Raw genomic sequence first — 22,180 nt, forward strand, 5'->3', positions numbered from 1 at the left:
GGAAATAATTCACTCATCATTCTAATATGGCCAAATTATTACCACACGTGGTAGCAAAAGGTGGTGGTGACAGCAGTGGTAGTGGTAATCCAGAAATGGGGCTCTAAGGAACAAAACTTTTCTGAAGGAAAGTAAATGAGATCAAGAACAAGACAAGGATTTTGCTCTCGCCATTTTTTATTCAACAATGTGCTGGAAGGTCTATCCAGGGCAACGGGCAAGAAAAAGGAAAAGGCACCCAGATTGGAAAAGAAGTACTTATAGATGACATCATATATATATATATATATATATATATATATATATATATATATATATGTTCTATATATATGTTATATATATCATATATATATGTTTTATATATATGTTATATATATCATATATATATGTTTTATATATATGTTTTATATATCATATATATGTTTTATATATATGTTTTATATATATGTTATATATATATCATATATATGTTTTATATATGTTTTATATATATATATAAACAGCTCACACACACACACACACACATATCAAAGCTAAAACTGACTTCAGCAAGGTTTCAGGATACAAGATAAATATAGAAAAATCACCATAATTTTAGATAATAGTAATGAAGAATCTAAAATGAAATTAAGAAAACAATTCCATTTACATTGCATCAAACAGAATACTTAGAAATATATTTAACAAAAAGAAGCACAAGACTTTTGTACACTGAAAACTACAAAACATTGTTTCAAGAAATTAAAGGGGCACCTGGGTGGCTCAGTTAAGTGTTGGACTTCGGCTCTGGTGATGATCTCATGGTTTGTGGGTTTGAGCCCCACGTCGAGCTCTGTACTGACAGCTCGGAGCCTGGAGCCTGCTTCAGATTCTGTGTCTCCCTCTCTTTCTCTGCCCCACCCCCACTTGCTCTCTGTCTCTCTCTGTTTCTCAAAAATGAATAAACCTAAAAAAAGGAAATTAAAGAAAACCTAAATAAATGGAAAAATATCCTGTGTTCATGAAATATCCTTTGTTCATGAACAAATGGATTCTAAAATTTATGTAAGACATGCAAAGGGACCACAACAGCCAAACAATCTTGAAAAAAAAAAAAACAAAGTTGGAGGACTCCCACTTCCTGATCTCAAAACTTAACTATAAAATTATAGTACTCAAGACAGTGTGGTACTGGCATGAGGACAGACAAAAATCAATGGAATAGAGTCAAGAAATAAAACCATGTGTCGATAGTCAACTGATTTTTGACAAGGATGCCAAGATCATTCAATTCAATGGGAAGAGAACAGTCTTTTCAACAAATGTAATCAGGAGTGTTGTGACAAAGAACCATAGACTGAGTGGCTTAAGTAGCAAAATTTTCCACGATTCTGGAGGCTAGAAGTCCAAAGTGTCAGCATAGTTGGTGTCTTCTGAGGCCTCTCTCCTTGACTTGTAGATGGCTGTCTTCTCCCTGAGTGTTCACATGGTTGTCCCTCTGTGTACAACTGTGTCCTAACCTCCTCTCCCTACAGGGACACTAGTCCTACTGGATTAGGGTCCACCCTAATCACCTCATTCTAACTTCATTACCTCTTTAAAGACTCTATCTCCAAATACAGTCATCGTCTCAGGCACTGGGGTTTAAGATTTCACCACATGAATTATTTGGTGGGGGAGGACGACCGTAATACTGTATCTTGGCTCCATATACAGAAACAAATTCAAAATGGACCAAAGACCCGAATGTAAGAGTTGCAATGATAAAAACCTTAGATGAAGAAATTTTGGGCGGTTGAGAAGATGGAGGAGTAGGAGGATCCTGAACTCATCCCATCCCACATTTTCAACTGGGTATCACTCACATTCAAACTGATAAACTGGAGAGTGATCCAAAGACTGGGAGAATAAATAAACTCTATGACCAAACAAAGAGAAGGGGCTGTGTGGTAGGGTCCCTTCCCTAAGGAGAGAGGGAAAAAAAGGGAGCGAAAACTTCAAGGTAACCTGGCTATACGCCTACATGACAACATCCTTCATGACCTTGTAAACGGAGGTGACTTGATCAGACTGCATGTTTATGTGTGTTACCGTATATGGGAGACAAAGAAATAGAAAATAAAAAAAAAAAAAACCATGCCATGTGATGTTGGGTGCTCAGTTGTTTGGGTATGAACCCGACTGAGCAGTGCCGGCAGGAATAAAAGTTGCTTCCTGGAAATTAAAAGCCTTGGTGTTACAACTCTGTGCAAGAATCCTGCTACACTGCTTGGGGACTCTTCTGAGATTCGGAGATGGTGCGCTTCCACCTCCTTTGCCACCAAGGTACGAGCCTTGGAGTGCCAGGAAAAGCAACCTTGCCTGGTGCCAGTGAACTACTTGATCCATAGGAGATTAGTCTGTCCCAGTGAGCTGGGGGCAAGGGCCCCATGTGTGTTAATGGAACCCTTAAGGCCCAGGAACCAGTGTAAGGAGTGCCACCCATCAGACTGGTAAGAACCGAGGTTCGTTTTGGCAGACCTGCCCCTAAGAGGCAGAAGGGGAACCTGATCACCTCCCAGAATTGCCCTAGTAATTTCACAAGGGACGAGGAATGAAGCTGCAACTCTAAGGCGCTGAATGTAGGGCGTTGGGCTGGAGTCATGTGAATGAGATGGGCAACAGGAAGGTTCTGACCTGACCAAGGGCCAAAGCAAGTGTTGAGTCCCAATCCCCGGTTCTGTGGTGACCTCATATGGCTTAAGGTGGTGTCAGACTTCCTTGGGAGTCTGACCTGGGTCAGGGATTGAAACTGAACCCGCCAAAGCTAAGAGGCGCCTGAAATATCTCCAAGAGGTGAGTGGCTGGAAACGGGCAAAGTGAGTGTATGTCCTCTCCAAACTAGTCCCCCCTCCTTCCTTTGTTTCCCCCCTCATGTGCGTGAAAGTCCTCTGTTAGGGGGAGGAAATGGGTGGAAAGCAGAGTAAACCGACTCCCCTAGAGTGTATGTTGAGAAATTTCAAAAAAGGGATATTCAGGAAATTATGGTGTGAAATTAACTCCTGAAAAGCTCCAGACATTCTGTGAAATTGGCCATCATTTGGGGTGGGCTGGCCCTCTGAGGGCTCACTTGATAAGGAACTAGTTGGCCGAGTGTTCAGGGTCATTGCAGGGGACCCAGGCCACCCTGACCAATTTCCTTATATTGACTGTTGGCAAGACCTGGTCCTATCCTGGCCTCCTTGGTTAAAAGTCTACATTGAAGAGAGCCGTAAGTTATAACGGCTTCCTCCAAATACTAGCCAAAAATTAAAAAGCCCCTACTGTCGGGAAAATCTGAAGAAACCCCACCACCATATGACCCACTGTACCCTTCACTGCCACCTGTGCCCCAGCAGCCCTAACTGCAGAAATCTCATCAGAGTCTGCCCCCAGCCCCAAGGCCTCACCATCCCTAGCATCACCGGCCTCCCTGAATGTGACGGACACCCCAGGATCGGCCTCCCGAAATGTGACTGACTCCCCCGGACCACCAGTCTGACCCCACATATGTCTCCTGAATGACAACTAAAGGATCAGGCCAGCAGAGGCAGCCCCTCTCTGCAGCCACACTGGAGAGCCCTACAGATGTCACTGAGGGCAACCAGGGGACCCATCTATTATGATCAGGAAGGCCAGATCCAAGGAGGCCAACGTGTTTTTATGTGCCAACCCTTTACCACTATGGACCTCCTGAATTGGAAGCACCATACCACCTCCTACACGGAGAAGCCCTAGGCTGCGGTTGACCTAATGCAGTTCAAACCCACAAACCTACCTGGACAGACTGCTGCCAACTTCTTCTGATCCTCTTCAGTACAGAGGAGCATTGTCGAGTTACTCAGGCAGCCTTAAAATGCTTAGAGGAAAATGCCCCCCGGCTGGGACACTAGATCCTCAGACCTATGCTCGGGCTCACTTCCCTGGGGAGGACCCTAAATGGGACCCAAATGACTCAAGTATAGGTGGAGGGTTTGCAAGGACTGAATGATATCAAGAAGCCCTTCTAAATGGCATAAATAAAGGGGAGGGGGAAGGCCATAAAATATGAGTAAAACATCAGAAGTGCTCCAAGGACCCAAGGAAAGCCTGAGCCAATTTTATGAGAGATTGTGTGAGGCATTTCATCTCTACATTCCCTTTGATCCGGAAGCACCCACCAACCAGCAGATGATTAATGCAGCTTTGGTAGGTCAGGCCCAGGGAGACACTCAGCACAAGCTGCAAAAACTAGATTTCACTGGCATGAATACCAGTCAGTAGCTGGAAGTATCAACCCAGGTCTTTGTTGACCGTGATCAGGCGGCACGGAAGGAAGAACGCCAAAGGATGCAAAAATAGGCAGATTTGTTAGCTGCCCCTTGCCGGAGCAGTCGAAACACCCCCAGAAGAGGGCCCTGCAGGAAAAGGGCCAAGGCCAGAAAGGGGAACGGCAGGGAGGAGGGTCAAAAATAGGCCAAAAATAGGATGGAATCAGTGTGCTTTCTGCCGTCAGGAGGGCCACTGGAAAAGTCAATGTCCCCAGAGGCCAGACAATTCTCAGCAAGGTTCCAAGCAGAAAAAAAGAGGCCATGTGGTCCAGGGCAGGTTACCAACCGGCCCCACAGTCTCATGGGGCCCCCAAAAACAATTTTGTGGGGCTAGCCACCATGGAGAACTACGAAGAGGACTAGGACAGACCGGGGTCTATTTAGTTCGGCCCCCAGGAGCCCACGGTCCGAATGAATGTGGGGGGCCGACCCACTGACTTTACGGTAGATACTACAGCAGAACACTCAGTAGTGACCTGACCCATGGGCCCCCTCTCACAGACACAAGCACCATCATGGGGGCCACAGGCAGTCAGACACAATGCCCCTTCTTATTGCCTCAGCGATGCAATTTAGGTGGCCATGAAGTCATCCATGAATTCCTGTACTTCCCTGACTGCCCTGTGGCTCTAATGGGCCATGACCTATTGGGAAAGCTGCAGGCCCAGATAACTTTCAGCTCTCAGGGACAGGCTGCTCTGACCCCATGGAAACCAGAAGCAAAGATTATGATTCTCACGATGATTCCCCAAGGGGAGGAGTGGCGCCTCTATAATCTCAAGGAAAAACCACAGCCAGTGTCTGAGCTTCCCATTAAGGTCCTAGGGGTGTGGGCTGAAGACAGCCCACCAGGACTGGCCTGAAACATACCCCCTGTGGTTGTAGAATTAAAGCCCAGGGCAGAGCCCAGCCGCCAGAGACAATATTTCATCCCTTACAAGGCACAGGTCGGGATCCAGAAACAGCTGGAGAGACTTTTAAAGTGTGGGATCCTCTGGCCTTGCCAGTCGCCTTGGAACACGCCCCTCTTGCCTGTCCAAAAACCAGGCACAGACAACTACCGGCTGGTTCAGGACCTGCAAGCAATAAACCAGGTAACTGTCACCATACACCCAGTGGTCCCGAACCACTATACACTTTTGGGGCTCATTCCTGCTGAAGCCACCTTTTTCACCTGTTTGGACCTTAAGGATGCCTTTTTCTGCATCCGCCTGGCCCCCAGCAAAGCCAATTGACCTTTGCCTTCCAATGGAAGGATCCTGAAAATGGTGACAAGGGCCAATTAACTTGGACCAGGTGGCCTCAGGGGTTCAAACCCACCCCCCAACCATTTTTGGCAGTGACTTAAAAGCCTTCGTGGTGGATCAATACAACTGTGTCCTGCTTCAGCACAGGGATGACGTGGTGCTAGCTGGGAGGTCCCAGGAGGGCTTCATGGAAGGAACTCAGCAGCTCCTTACCCTCCTATGGAAAATCGGTTACAAGGTCTTAAGAAAAAAGGCCCAGATCTGTCAGGAAAAGGTGAAGTATCTTGGCTTCCACCTGTATCGGTGTAGCGCAAACCAGGCCAGAGAGGAAGCAGGCTGTTTGCCAGCCCAAAACCTGACGCCAGGTTTGAGAGTTTCTTGGGGCTGTAGGTTTCTGTAGGATCTGCATACCTAACTTTTCAGTCCTGGCAAAACCCCTCTATGACACTACAAAAGGGGGAAGAGAGGGAGCCCCTGATGTGGGAATCAGTACAGCAGAAGGCCTTCGAGGAACTAAAGCAAGCCCTTACTAATGCGCCTGGTTTAGGGCTCCCAGACATGACCAAGCCTTTCTCTCTGTATGTCCATGAGTGCATTGGACTCCCTGGGCCTGACCTAACTCAGATATTGGGGTCATGGCATCGCACGGTGGTATACCTCTCCAAGAAACTTGACTCTGCGGCCCAAGGCTGCCCCCCCCCCCCCACCCCGCCGCCTATAGGCACTAGCAGCCACGGCCCTCATAGTGTCTGAGGCTGACAAGTTAACTATGGGACAGGAATTGAGAGTCCGAGTGCCACATTCAGTATTGACATTAATGGGATACAAGGGACAGTCCTGGCTAACCAACGCCAAGATGGTCAGATATCAGGGAATGCTATGGGAGAACCCACGCATCCACCTGGAAGTAATGCCGACCCTGAACCCTGCAACTCTATTGGCTGTTGGACCAGGCCAGCCAGACCATGACTGTATTGAAGTCATGGAAGAGGTGTTCGCCAGCTGACCAGACTTGAGGGATCAGCCCCTCAGAGACCCTGACACTGAATATTTCACTGAAGGTAGCAGTTCTGTAAAAAGGGGAGAGCGTCTTGCAGGTTATTCCGTGGTGATACTGAACTCTGTCATTAAAGCAGAGCCCCTGCCGAAGGGGACTTTGGCACAAAAGGCAGAGCTAATTGCTCTAACCCGAGCCCTGCAACTGGCGGCAGGGATACGTGTTAATATATACACAGACTCTACATATACCTTCACCACCCTCCACGTACGTGGGGCCTTATACAAAGGGGAGGGTCTAATAAACTCCGGAGAAAAGGACATAAAATATGGTGAGGAAATCCTTGAACTCTGAGATGCTGTGGGCCCCTAAAAGTGTGGCAGTCATGTATTGCCGGGGACATCAAAGGGGAGACACCATGGCTGCATGGGGAAACCGAAAGGCAGACCAAGAGGCAAAGCTAGCAGCTTCCAAAGGAGTAACAAAATCAGCGGTCTTAACCACCACACTGTTCCGTAACCCACTGACAGAATGGGACCCTAATTACTCACACCATGAAAGTACTTGGTTTAAGACTGAAAATGGAAACTACCTCCCAGGTGGACAGTGGAAATCTGAAGACAGCTGAGTGACAATTCCTGAGGCTCTGGCTCCAGCCTTTGTCAAGCAGTTCCATCAGGAGACTGCTATTGGCCGCACAGCCCCTGAAACAATGTTAGGCCGATATTTCTACATCCCTCGACTCTCCAGCATAGCTCCGGTGGTATGTGAGCAGTGTGAAACCCACACCCAGAATAACCCATGTCAGGGACGCAAGGCTGCTCCTGGGGTGCAGAGTGTCGGGGGAGCCCCATTTGAAAATGTGATGGTGGACTTCACTGAGCTACCCCGGGCTTGGGGCTGTAAATATCTGTTGGTCTTTGTATATACTTTCTCAGGCTGGGTGGAAGCCTTCCCTACTTGCACAGAAAAGGCACATGAAGTGGCCTGAATTCTTCTAAAGGAAATCATCCCACAATCTGGGATCCCCATCACTATGGGTTCAGACAACGGGCCAGCGTTCAAGGCTGAGGTCGTGCAGCTGGTGGCAACAGGGCTAAAGATCACCTGGAAGTTATACTCGACATACCGACCCCAGAGCTCCGGGAAGGCGGGACAAATGAACAGAACCTTGCAGCTACAATTAAGTAAACTGTGCCAAGAAACCCACCTGCACTGGGACCAGGTGTTTCCAATAGCCTTGTTTAGAATCAGATGCAGCCCCCATAAGCAAATAGGGGTTTCCCCTTATGAAATCCTTTATGGGTGCCCTTCACCAATTATTAAGGAGGTAAGGGGGGATTTAAATGAGATAGGCAATTTAACCCTAAGGCAACAGAGCTCTGGGCTCTACTCTAACTGCCCTACACCTATGGGTTAAAGAGCAATGGCCTGTGAGTCTGACCACAGATGCTCACTCCTTTGAGCCAGGAGATGCTGTATGGGTAAAGGAGTGGAATGTTCAACCACTCAAACCCCTTTGGAGGGGCCTGTTCACTGTCATTTTGTTCACCCCTACTGCAGTAAAAGTAGCCGAGGTGGGTCCCTGGATTCACCACAGCAGAGTGAAGCCGGCATCCTGGGACTGGGAGTGCATTCCTGATCCATCCACGCAGTGTAAGGTGACCATACGAAGAAGCAATCTGCAACGCCAGAGACTCCGGCAGGGGACCACTGCCCTGCATTAGTCACTCCAGAAGCTGACCAATCTACGCACGACAGAAGCTTGAGGAATCGCCGGTCCAGTGAAATAAATAAATTGTCCTTATTTCCTATATCTGCCTTCTTACTGTGATGCACTGTCACCCCTTGTTTCTCACTATTATTGCAACTTTCCCCCCTACTTTTTGCTATTGGATTGGCAGAGGTTGCCCCAGTCAGCTGGAAATGTGGCGAGAGGTTTCTGTTAGCAGCCACTTTCACCCACTTATGTGACCCATGTATTCGCATAACCAGGTCAGGCCAAGGAGTCACTTGGACCTTACTGTACCATACCCATTTCTCATGGCAGGGAAGGACCGTGGGGACATGCATACACAATGAGTCCACCTACTCCATCTGCCACCGGGGAAGTCACAATACTCCCCAAATGAAGATTGGTTACAAGTCTGACCTTCTCGGGAGGTGGGGGGAGTCTTGGTTCACCATCATTAACCCAGAAGACTACAAATGGCAATGGGGCACCCGAATTGACATCCGAATCTATGGGCGAGGCAGACCCAAGGACTGTGCTATATTTCAAGACGGTCACTACACCACCCATACGACCACATCCCATCAAGTCTTCCACTCCTTCTGTAAGGGAATAAGAAGTAGTTCCCTCCCATTTCAGTCCCAGCAAGGAACTTGTTTCTAGTCTGGGCAGAGACTACAGCCCAGACCCTAAAGATCTCTTCATGCTATGTATGTGGGGGAACCAGCATGGGGGAACAATGGCCATGGGAGGCCAGGGGATTAGATCCCCTCAAACCTTATAATGGAACAAAATATCCCAGCTCTACTACCGGGGTTTGGCTCCTCAAAACCTCAGTCATTGGGAAGAACTGTCTTGCCCGATGGGGAAAAAATTTCACCATCCCTGTTGGAAACTTAACATGCCTAGGCCAAAGGTTTTATAATTCAACCACCTGGAAAACCCAAGGGTGGGGGTCCCTGGGTCACCTTGAGCCAGACCCTCGCCCCTTGTTTAACTTCTCTCATCTCCAAGAGGACTGGGCCAACACTGATGCAGCCATCAACTGGCAGGCCCCAGGTAGACTATACTGGGTATGTGGGAGAACAGCCTATACAGTACTTTCCTTAGGCTGGCCAGGGTCATGAGTGCTGGGGACTATCCATCCATCTTTATTCCTACTCCCACTTGCAAGGGGAGAACATCTGGGAGTTCAAATATATGGAGATAGAGAGGCTCAAAAAAAGTGGCATGCCTTGAAAATTGGCAAATGGAAAGATAATGAATGGCCTCCTGAGCATATAATCCATTATTATGGCCCTGCCACCTGGGCAGAGGGTGGGTCCTGGGGCTACCGCACTCCCATTTACATGCTAAACCACATAGTCAGACTGCAAGCAGTTGTAGAAATTATAACCAATGAAACTGACAGAGCTCTTAATAGTCAAGCAACAAACCAAAATGAGCAATGCCATTTATCAAAATCGCTTGGCCTTAGATTACCTGCTTGCTTCTGAGGGAGGTGTTTGTGGAAAATTTAACCTGAGCAACTGCTGCCTACAGATAGATGATGAGGGAAAAGTCATAGAGGAGATCACAGATCAAATGAGGAAGGTTATTCATGTCCAGTCCAGACTTGGAAAGGTGAAAACCCTGGGGAGTTATTTGGGATGGTTTTCAACTCTTGGGGGGATTCAAAACCCTCATAGGAATTATCCTCCTAATTTTGGGAGGGTGCTTGATCTTACCCTGCTTAGCTCCCTTGATTGTGCAGTCTGTCTCCAGTCTCATTGAGGCTATGGTTGAGAGAAAAACAGCCGCTCATGTAATGAGGTTATGGAAATATAAAAAGAAAAGATGCATGGTATGGCCTCAATCTTTTTGTACTTGTTGAGGCCTATTTTGTGACCTAATATGTGATCTCTTCTGGTGAATGTTCCATGTGCACTTGAAAACAATGTATTCTACTTTTTTAGGATGGAATGTTATGAATCTATCTGTTAAGTCCATTGGGTCCAGTGTGTCATTCAAAGCCACTAGTTTTTGCACATGCACAAGTGAGCGGGGGAGGGGCACAGAGAGAGGGAGATTATCCCAAGCAGGCTCTCCACACTTAGCACGGAGCCTGATGCGGAGCTCCATCTCACCACCATGAGTCGTGACCTGAGCCGAAATCAAGAGTCGGACGCTTAACCAACTAAGCCACCCGGGTGCCCTGCATGTTCATTATTTCTTAGTGAAAGAGGTCACTACAACAGTCCAAGTTAAAGGGTGTGGCAGCCTAACTACCAAAGTGGGAAGATTCTAAAAATCCTTAAGAAGTAGAATCAACAGGAGTTGATGACTCAGTAGATGTTGGGGATTAAGAAGAGAAGAGCATTAAGGATAACTTCAGGTTTCTGCTTTGAGCAGCTGGGTAGTACCTTCACTTAGGTGAAGGTTACTGGAGGAGGCACAGGTCTGGGAGGGCATATCAGTTCAGTTTTGGCTTTTAGATTTGATGTGCCTCTGAAACATCCAAACAGAAATGGTAAGTCCAAGCCAAATATTTGGATCTGGGCTAAATATAAAGATGAGAGTGAACATTTATAGATGAAACCAGGGGAATGAACAAGATCAGCAAGGAAGAAGCACCAAGTGTGTTCTTAGAGGCCGGAACCCTGTGGAACTCCAAGTTAATGACTAGAGGGGAGAAAGGACTGAGCAGAAGTAAAATGAGAGGAAGGCGAGAGGGAGATTAAAAAAAAAAAAAAAAAAAAAAAAAAGACAGAAGCCAAGGGAGAGCATTTCAGAAAAAGGGAAGTGTTATGTCTTTATGAGGTTTTGATAACTGTTGAAGATTCAAGGAAGATAAAAATGGAAACAGGTCCACTGATTTTGTTAGTTACTTCATAAAAAAAGCTTCAATAGAATGGTAAGGAAAAAAGACCATAGTGGAGAGGTTGAAAAGCCAAAAACATCAGATATGTTTCAGAACTTTTACATAATATAAAAAGCTCATCTAAGCCAGGCGCATTCTTCTAAAATTTAGCCAGCAGCAACTGGCTTCCCTAAAAAAATAAAAAAATAAATAGATGTTCCCAAATGAAAGAACATTGGACTCTTCAAAACTGCCTGAAGAGCTCTGTTTGTTTATTTACAGTGAAACAAATTGGTATAATGATTACTTTTTCATCTGCTTTTACAACTTGCTTTTGCTGTCCATTAAAGCACATACTTAGAATACAGAGAAAATGTACTCTCATATTGCTAGTAGAAAGCAATTTTGCAATATGCATCAAAAATTCAAATGTGATCCAGCACATGTAATAGTCTGACCCAGTAACTACATTCCTCAAAGTTTATCCAAAAGATACTGCATACTAAATAAGTATTCAAAGATGGAAATTTAGGGATGTGTGTCTAACAGGAAAAGTCTAGAAACAACTTAAACATCCATAAAAATTAAATACAAAATCGATTAAGTAAAATCATGGTATACACAATAAGACACTAATCAGTTATCAAAAAACCTAAGGCAGCTCTATGCACAATAATAGTACCTGGGTGCAGGATCATACTCACAAGTTTCCAGGCACCAATCATATACTAACTCATTAAACTCTAACAATCCTATGAGAAAGATGTTACTACTATCTCCATTTTAAGGATAGGGAAACTGTAATTTATCTAAGACTGCTAGATAAATTGTGGGAGATGGGATCTGAACTCAAGCAGTCTGATTCCAGCATCCATGCTTTTAACCACTACATGTCTATAGTGACAAAGAAGATAGTCATCATATATTATTAAATGAAAGAGTCTTGTTCATCAGCAATTTTTGAAAGAAAACAGATGTTCATCCTTTTACATTGTTCTGGATTTACCTCTCAGTTCCCATCATCTTAACTGTAATCCTCAAACCCGTGTTAAAAAATCTGTATGCACATATACATATATATGTATGTAGATAGGTAATGCATGCTTACATATTCATAGATGAAAGCATGGAAGGAAGATCTTACACTGAACTTTTATTATGGTTACCTCTAGGGATGGAATCATGAATGGATTTTCTTTATCTCTATGTTTATATGCACACATAAGACATCAAATGAACCATTGTCTGAATGCAAAGAACCTATTCTGATAAAAAATTCTCAGCCAACATGAACTGGCTAAGATTAATTCTGATTGATCACGTCTAATCTATTACAATGTACTATACGCTGTGATTATTGAACGTTTCATATGATAAATTAAATTTGGGGGAATATATCTAACCTACCTAATGGACACTGCCAATATCCTAAATGATCTGATGATGCTATGTACTATAGTGAATCATTCTTTTAGCTCAAAGCCTTTCTATGAAGACTATTTCTAACCCAAAAGAAAGCAGCTCCCATTCAGAAAGTAGGTGCCTTTAAACCATACTGAGCAACAGAGACCGTCACCTATAATTATGCTGCTTAAAAATATTATAAATTCAGCTTTGCCATTACTAAGCCAAAAGACTTTAGGCAACCTGGGGTCTTGGCTCCCTCAGTTATCAGCTGCGGGAGAGAATTATACAGTTTTCTCTGGTTAACACAATTCACAATTCTCTTACAAATAACACCTGGATATTTAATGTGCTAATGGATAACTTATGTTGCGCTCATAAGCACTTTGAACTGTCCCTAAGTTTGTTTTATTTAATATAAACAAATATACATTATTTTATATGGCTTCTTAGATTAGAAGCTAAAAGTTAGTCACTGTCATATATGTTTGGGATATTCTTTTTCCAGGTGGAAAAAGATCTGGTCCTGGCAATCAGATCAATTTGGTACACTTCAATTCAGCCTATATATACTGTCTCTAAGACAGCTCCAAGATTCATACAAGGAAGGGATGTAAATATGGGCCACTAGTGGGAAAGCTCTCCTTTTTACCTTCTCTAACTAGGCAAGTTCTCCAAGATGACACTAGATGAACATCCACGTATTGTTACAGAAGATACAAAAACCTTTCTGCCCTGTGGCCAGAGAATGTCCTCTGCACAGGTGACATCAGGTTAACATGGACAAAAATAAATGAAAATAATGCAATCAAACCAAAAGAACCTGCTAATCAGGAAGATAACTGACCAGGCAGATACACTGCTGACACAGAGTATAGGTCAAATATACTTATTGGAGGAAATGCTGGGTGACCCCCAAAAGACAGAGTAAGTGTGTGCTAAGAGCACCAGTAAAGAAGAGTCAGCAAAATAATGAAGAAAGGCATTTTGGGAAAGATATAATATCTGAGGCTTAAAAACAAATTAGACAAGATAGGACAAATCATAACTTTGTTGGACTCCCTTACACTTGCTTTACAGCTAAGTATTGTTTGTTGTCTGAATTACATAAAACTTTGACTGCTTGGGCATTCTAAAAGTCTTATCCCAGCCCTATACCGAAAGTTCTTAGGAAGTTTTGGTTTTGATTTGTCCTAACGACAAAAAACAAATAAAAAAAATTAGAGGTAGAGATCCATGACTTCATTAAAAGACACATGCAAATATGTTTTTGTTATTTTATTAAAAACATTTTTTTAATGTATATTTTTTTAATGTATATTTAATGTATATTTTTAATGTATATTTTTGAGAGAGAGAGTAAGTGAGCAAGCGGAGGGTTAGAAAGAGAGGGAGACAGAGGATCCAAAGTGGGCTTGGTGCGGACAGCAGACAGCCCAACGAGGGGCTTGAACCCATGAACTGTGAGATCACGGCCCAAGCTGAAGTCAGACACTTACCTGACTGAGCCACGCAGGTGCCCCGTTTTTGTTATTTTATTGGAGAAATTTTAAATATTTTCCTAACTTCCAAAATAACTTTAGTATAAGAATTGTTCATATCTAAACTCAAAACTCAAAATAACTTTAGTATAAGAATTGTTCGTAACTAAACTCATTATTGAATGAACAATTTAAAGTACAATTTATGAACTTCACAAAAAACAGATGTTTAACAGAATAGGAGGTGAGGAGAGTACCCCACTTCTTGATGTACACAAGACCCATATTATGTCACGTCTTTGTTTTGGGTCAAGGTATTTAAGTACGGAAATAAAATATCCAGTGGCTCTCTGAAGACTTCAAGTCATTATCTTTTGGAAAATTTGGAAGAATGATGGGGAAGCTAGAAACAAATTCTGAGTTACCCTGTGAATATAACTGTAATCACAATAATGACAGCTAACATTTATTAGGCAATAAAATGTTCTAGACACTATATTAAGGATTTTTATATATCATCATATTTAATTCTTACAATAATCCCATAAATTAGTGTCTATTATTATCTCAAAACTCAGGGTCTGTGCACTTACAGCATTTTGCCCAAGGTCGTACACCAGAGCTGAAATTAGATCCAAATCTGTCCAAGTCCAGGGTCTGGAATTTTAACAACTATGTTTTATGGGGAAAGGGTGAGTCTGCATTTTTTTTTTTTTTTAATAAATAAGGCAATTTTCGCCTTCAGTAACAGAATGTCATCTCTGACGGAAGGACAAAAACTGACTGACTGGATTACTTTCAGCAACTCTGCAGCAAATGTCTTGCTATTACCACACTGTTAAAGCTGCACGGATATGTTGATATAAAATCCAACAAGGTAATTATAATTGAATTCTAAAGTGCTTATAAGTTTCTAGCTCTCAGAGAAAGAGGTGCAAATTGAAATGTAGCAGTTTCTTTTTTAGTCAGTATATTATAAAAGCTTGCTAATAACTCAATTCTATGTTTAGGTACCTCCAGGGATATTATCATGGTAAGAAATATTTTAAGAAAAAGGCTGGCATCATTTTGACAGAAAACAGGTTTTAAATTTTTCTCTTACATCATCCAACTCATATGAATGAAAACAACTTTATATGTTACTGGAAGGAGTGCTAGGATAGTAAAATTAAATAGAGTATAAGAAAAACAAAGACACAAACTCTAAATAAACAACAAAGGAGAGAATCAGAGTTCCTCACAAAAGTCTTCTGTTGTGTTCAAGAATCTAGAATGAGTCAAAGGCTATACATTTGAATTATACCCAATTTAAAGATAAAAACAGACTTACCTTTAGGAGAGCCAAGGCTACATGAAAGATAATATTCAAACCCTGAAATAGAAAAACAGAGTCCAAATCAATACTGCCACATCTACCACTATTTTATTAAGTTTCCCCAAGACTTCCATGCATCTCTAATAAAATCCCTAATTGCTTTTATCTTCACATACAATAATAATTAAACAATGAGATTTTTTTTTTGAAAGGTATTTTCCTTCTCTGAGGCTTACTGCACATTTTTGGTGCCATTTAATTAACATTCACATAAAATGGTTATTTTTACAGTAAATTATTTTCCTTCAATCCTTCAATAAATTATTCAATACATTATTTTTCCTTCAATTTCTGGATTATCTGCATGGGTCTAAGGCTTGTGAAAGTCAAGTTCTTTGATCAAGATGGCAGTGATGCAGAAGTCTAAACTTATTCCATGGAATTCCTAAGTCCCAGTATATACATCTTGGTGAGGTAAAAGGCCAGCAGCAGACAAAACAAAACAAAACAATGTTGCTGATAACTGGGACGGGTTGTATGGGAGGAGCTGTAAGCATCTCACTGGATTTCCACCACTGTTCTTATTGCTTTAGTTCTTGTTTGCTTTCAAGTAGTATTCGTGCAACTAGAGGTGTAATTAGGGGCTATCCGCTAGACTTCCTTTTCCTTTTTTCCCCCCTGAAACCCAAAGCAACATCTCTTTAGGAAGAAACAAATTAAACACCTCGTTAAGAAGTCTTACTGGAGCTGAATTCTGAGCTCTGAGCTCAGCCCAGGGGCTCTGAAGTGATGTTGAGATGTTAAATTCAAAAATACAGGACATCTTAAATGCTCAAGATGACAATCAGAAACAAAGTTGCCATGAAATATGCCATTTCCTCCCATGGAAGTCACCATACAGGAGAAGAAAGATCTTTCAGGTATGAGTTGACGTCTCCCATGAGTCCAGGGTCTGTCTTTGTGCCTTCATCTTGGTCACAAATACAGTCTATCTGCCTTTTAGATATGGCATTGTACCAGATGTGTTACACAAAGAACTACTATACCAGATGTATTATGCAAAGAAATTTTTTTTTTAAAGTTTATTTATTCATTTGAGAGAGAGAGAGTGAGAGAGATGCACAGAGAGAGAGGGAGAGACAGAATCCCAAGCAGGCTCTGCACTGTCAGCACAGAGCCTGTCATGGGGCTCGACCTCACGAATGATGAGATCATGGCCTGGGCCAGAACCAAGAATCTGACAATTCATCCTACTGAGCCACCCCGGTACCCCTACACAAAGAACTTCTAATAAACCATCATTTTCCTATCTCCAAAATCAGAAGTGAGGATTAAAACTAGATACTTAGAGTGAATCCCTATTATAATTTGCTTAACTTTCATAGTGAACTACCCAAAATATGATTTAATGGTATAAGGGGTGAATGATTAATACGAAATATTTGGTTCGAGGTCTGGGGTTTACTCTGTTAATTCTTTAAGAACTAAAAGCAGCAGGAAGTATAACCAGGCCAGAAGACAAAAGCAAATCATCACAGTTCATTATCACACCAAGCAATGATTCTGGACTTGATCACAATTTATCAATTAGAAAAAAGGAGACTATTGTAGATCAAAAAACCTGGGTTATAATGAAGCAAAATTTGCTTTCCTAATAGAAATTTGTTTTTTAATCTCTTAAAAAATTTTTTTAATATAATTTATTGTCAAATTGGCTTACATACAACACCCAGTGCTCATCCCAACAAGTGCCCTCCTCCATGCCCATCACCCGTTTTCCCCTCTCCCCCACCCCCATCAACCCTCAGTTCGTTTTCTGTAGTTAAGAGTCTCTTACGGTTTGTCTCCTTCCCTCTCTGTTTGTAACTTTTTTCCCCCTTCGCTACCCCATGGTCTTCTGTTAAGTTTCTCAAGATCCACATGTGAGTGAAAACATATGGTATCTCTCTCTGCCTGACTTATTTCACTTAACATAACACCCTCCAGTTCCATCCACGTTGCTGCAAATGGCAGGATTTCATTCCTTCTCATTGCCAAGCAGTATTCCATTGTATATACGTAAATCTGGGCCCTCACCCATTAACTGCTGTGCGCTGTTGCCAAAACGCACAGGCCAAGCCTGCTGCCCTGCTCTTTCCCCTCCACCCCACATCACAGCTGCTCGCCAGTGGTGAATTCTCACAACCCCAGTGCTTATCAGCCTGCCGTAGGACTAAGTCCACTATGTCTCTGGATCTTGTTCTCCTAGTCACTGCTTAAAATGTAAGCCCCTCTTGTCTCCAGTTCTCTAATCCTTATAATGCTCTGTTTTTTTCCTCCTAAGTTGGTCTCCCACCCCTCCTCTCCCTCCCAAATCCCTTCAGGGTACACTTTGGAGACTCCACATTCAACCAACTTTGCTATATTCTCAACCCCCTTGCTTTCGCAGGAATGGTGAAATCTCACAGATTCTCATAACAACCTGTATTATGATTCTCACTTTTCAGAATGTGAACTTGACTAGCCTAAGCTTATATATGGATTTAGTAGAAGCCCACGATCATCCCCCGCCTCTTAATGTCTAGTTTAAGGGCATTTTTACCACTCTGTGCTGGCATGACATACATAATACGTGCTTATTTGAGGACCAGAGGACTAAACTATACTAGCTATCCTAAAATTGCTGAGATTTATTCTTTTCCCAAGGGACCCAAGTAGAGCAATTTATTATCTCAAAGTCAAACTACTGGATAGTAACTGAGCTGTGAAAAACACTAAGAACTTAGACATTTTTTTAAAAAAAGTTAAAGACCTCTAGAGAGCCAAAACAGCTCTAACACCACAAAAATTTATTCAAATTTTTATTTCATATGCACTTTGAATTCGTTTGGTGATACGACTGTAGAGTTTATGGGTATCAGAAGTAGCCAGCTAAAGGACAAAGTGCATGGTAGATGGGATTAGAGACAAATAGCCTATAGAGACAGGTGTCAGAATTAAAATATTAGATCTGACAAAAATACAAGATACGTTTTTAAAAAAACTATTCAAATGTATAGTTGTCTGGGCCCATTTAGTGGAACCAATAATCCTTCAGTTTACCTTAGTTCATGATGATAATCCGATAGTATTAATGAATGCTTCCATGTTCAAAATATTGTACTTAAGAAGGAAGCATAGCATGTGTTTAAATGAAAAGTAAGTAATGTTTAGTTTGGGAAACTAAAGCGGTCCCTTTCAGTTACCAGAAACAATTTATATAGGGAAACTCTCTAAACCAGTTTAAGGTACTCCTGCATCTGCCATCCATAAAACATCCATAAAACAGACAGAAGTAAACACTTCACAAGCCTTAAACTAAAGTAGAAGAGTGTGGTCACACTGTGCAAACAGGATACAGCATTTGGTCGGTTTAAAATTACAGCACCACATATAGGTTGGCTTTGAGATGACAATGTCAGGGCAAGCTTTGGTCCTCAGACTTGGAGCCAACAATAAAGTGAATTATAAGGAAACAACCCTTCACTCTACCAAGCTACCACGAACGAAATCCCCTGTTGTTACTTAACTGTCCACCCACTCTTACATGATTCAATCTTTGACTAATTGAGCTGAAATCTATTTTTTGAAATACACTTTAAAAAGAGAAAGATGTCCTATATTTTCAAGATGCCTCTCCTTTTCAGGAATATGTGATCTGTAGCAATTTTTTAGGTACTGAGGGGTAAATAAGTGGTCCTAATAGGTCTCAGTAAAACATCTGGAGAACAATAAAGAGTAAAAATAACGAATAAATGTGTTGTTGTGGCTGCCTCGCATTTATGATACAAGGTCTAACTCCAAGTTCAATATAATAAATAAGGGCCAACATCCACATATTATCTATGTGCCAAGAGCTGAATTAATCACAATGAAAACATGCCCTTATTTCATCCCACAACCCTCAATTCCATTTTAATTCCAACCAAATGAAGATTTAGAGAAATCAAAGTAAGTTTCCCAAGGTCACACAGCTAATAGGTGGATTTTAAACTAAGCAGTGTAATTCTAGAAGTTGTTCTCTTAACCACCAAGTTAGAGAAGATGGCCCAATAAATAAGTGAATGGATGAATATATCCTTTAGTTGGGGGTTTTCAATGTGCCTTCTAACTCCTAAAGAATTAGTGATTCCTTCCCTTTAAAAATTTTTTCTTAATGTTTATTTATTTTTGAGAGAGAGAGAGACACACACAGAATCCGAAGCAGGTTCTAGGCTCTGAACTTTCAGCACAGAGCCTGATGTGGGGCTCGAACCCACGAACCGTGAGACCATGACCTGAGCTGAAGTTGGACACCTAACCGACAGCCACCCAGGTGCCCCTGATTCCTTCCATTTAACGTAAATTTTGAAAGCAGAGGGTAGAAAGATAACAAATAGGTGACTTCTACCAAAACCAAATCTTGTAATTTACACCATGTCGAAAACACTCACAAAAAAGCAGCTGACTGCTTCCAGGATATAGGGCAATATAAACTCAGCATGCTGTGGCGAGAAAGGGTCACCACCTTCCTCCAGTGACAACACACTGTTATCAGCCTTGTGTGCATGAAGAAGTGTCTCCTTTACTGACTGGAAAGCTACGGTTTCAAAATTGAGTCATGGCCCGGCAAAATGTTCCCTTTAAAGAACACCTACAAGTAACTGCCCCAAATTAAATAGTTTCTCCGAAGCGCGGATCGCAGCGTTCCTGGGTAGGCCAACAATCGAGCACCCACAATCCCATGTGAAGGAAGGCTGACAGCACAGCGCTCACTGAAACAAAGACACGAACGTTTGGCTCTGATGAGCAGGCAATCGTGAGCTCAGAGGGAGCTGACAGACTGTGCGAGAAGCTGTCAAAAGCTACGTTGACAGCGCTGAGAGCAAATGCTGAAAAGGTAGTTAGTGCCAAACAGTGCCGACTGTGCTTCAGCACCCGGCTCCTCAGGGATCAAAATAAAAGGGAAATAAATAGTATGTGGGAATGGAAATCCTAACCACAAGGCAGGGAGAACCGATCAAACCAGAAGTAGCCAAGGTAAAGGGAGCGGCCCACAGACAAACACGGCCAATGCTAGAGGAAATGCAAGCTGCCCTTCCGACCCAACACGGGACATACCGTCCCAGGAAGTGGTGACGACTCAATGAAACAGCACAGAAAAAGCACATCACAGGAACTGAACACTTGCTAAGTATTCAGTAAATGCCAGCATACGTTATTAGGTTTGCATATTGATTGCCTGTCATGGCTGGTATTTTATATCTTTTTTTCACTTAATTCTCTGAGTAACTCCATGGCATATGTGTCACTGCCACCATTTTAGAGATGAGCAAACTGAGGCCCAGAGACATCACTCTGTTAGTAAATGGCAAAGCCAGGACTAGAACTTATGTCTGTCAGATTAAAAAAAAAATCCAGGGGCGCCTGGGTGGCTCAGTCAGTTAAGCGTCCGACTTCGGCTCAGGTCATGATCTCACAGTCCGTGAGTTCGAGCCCCACGTCGGGCTCTGTGCTGACAGCTCAGAGCCTGGAGCCTGTTTCAGTCTGTGTCTCCCTCTCTCTCTGACCCTCCCCCGTTCATGCTCTGTCTCTCCCTGTCTCAAAAATAAATAAAATGTTAAAAAAAATTAAAAAAAAATCCATAGCTTTTTTTCACTAATTCAATACTGATTATGTTTGTCAGACAAAAAAAAAAAAAAATTCCACAGCTTTCTCACTAATTCCATCCATCTACTGCAAATTCAGTGGGACTTTGGTTAGTGTCTGTAAGGAATTAAGGACGTTCTTAATTCTTTGACACTTCTCCCATCCAGAAGTAAGGTCTTTGACCTCTCCTCTTGAATCTGGGAGAGTATACTACTGCTTTGCCCAACAGAATATGGTAGAAGTGAAGTTATGCCTATAGTCTGGGCCCAAGCCTTAAGGGTATAAGCTTCCACTCCCCTCTCCTGGAGTGCTCCCCCCCACTCCCACCACGTGAAGGTCAGCCACCACCAGTTATATTTAGACCCTATGCTCTAAGAAGCTAAACAAAAAGTAAAGGGTCTGCAGGACAAAATGCCATCCATAAGAAACAGAGGCCAAAGGGGTGCCTGCCTGGCTCAGTCAGAAGAGTGTGTGGCTCTTGAGCTCGGGATTGTGGGTTTGAGCCCCATACTGAGTGTAGAGATTACTTAAAAATAAAAAAAAATCTTGGGGCACCTGGGTGGCTCAGTTATCATGATCTCTCCCTTCCCGAGTTCGAGCCCTGCATCAGGCTCTGTGCTGATGGCTCAGAGCCTGGAGCCTGCTTTGGATTCTATGTCTCCCTCTCTTTCTGCTCCTCCCCCGCTCATGCTCTGTCTCTCGCTCTCAAAAATAAATATACATTAAAAGAATTTTTGTTTTAAATAAAAACATCATAAAAAAGAAAAGAAAAGAAACAGAGGCCAAGAATCACCCAGGTGCCATACACGTGGATCAACAAGTCGTCCTGACAGTGAATCCTGAAGCCTCAGGTGCCCCAGTGGCTGCCATGTGGGTCAGAGGTAAACCACACAGCTGAATCCTTTTGAAATTCCTGATTTATGAAATTGTGAATAAAATGAATGGTTGTTTTAGTTTTTAAAAGCCTTTAATTTTGAAATAATTTCAGATTTAGAAAAAATGTGCACAAATAGTGCCAAGAATCTCGGCATACCTTTAACTTGGCTTCATCAAATGTCAACGTCTCACATAACCACAGTACAACTATCAAAACCATGAAAGCAGTATTCAAATTTTGTCTGATGTCCCACTAATGTCCTTTTCTGGTCCGGGATCCAATCCTGGACCATGTCTTACATTATGCTGTCATGTCTCCTCAGTCTGCTTTCATCT

The 22,180-nt window shown here is 42.7% G+C and overlaps 1 protein-coding gene across 5 annotated transcripts in view; it reads right to left on the reverse strand.

Annotated features, from left to right (window-relative positions):
- Positions 1-22,180, reverse strand: part of RABGAP1L (RAB GTPase activating protein 1 like) — a 779,355-nt gene that overhangs the window by 203,548 nt on the left and 553,627 nt on the right. For all 5 annotated transcript variants that reach the window (XM_086693120.1, XM_086693117.1, XM_086693118.1 and 2 more), the window contains one exon: positions 15,338-15,379. In XM_086693120.1, coding sequence (XP_086549246.1) covers positions 15,338-15,379 — 42 coding nt within the window. The remainder of the gene's footprint in view (positions 1-15,337; positions 15,380-22,180) is intronic.

Source organism: Puma concolor, chromosome E4, assembly GCF_028749965.1.
Source record: "Puma concolor isolate L17-30 chromosome E4, mPumCon1.1.hap2, whole genome shotgun sequence".
NCBI lineage: Eukaryota > Metazoa > Chordata > Mammalia > Carnivora > Felidae > Puma > Puma concolor.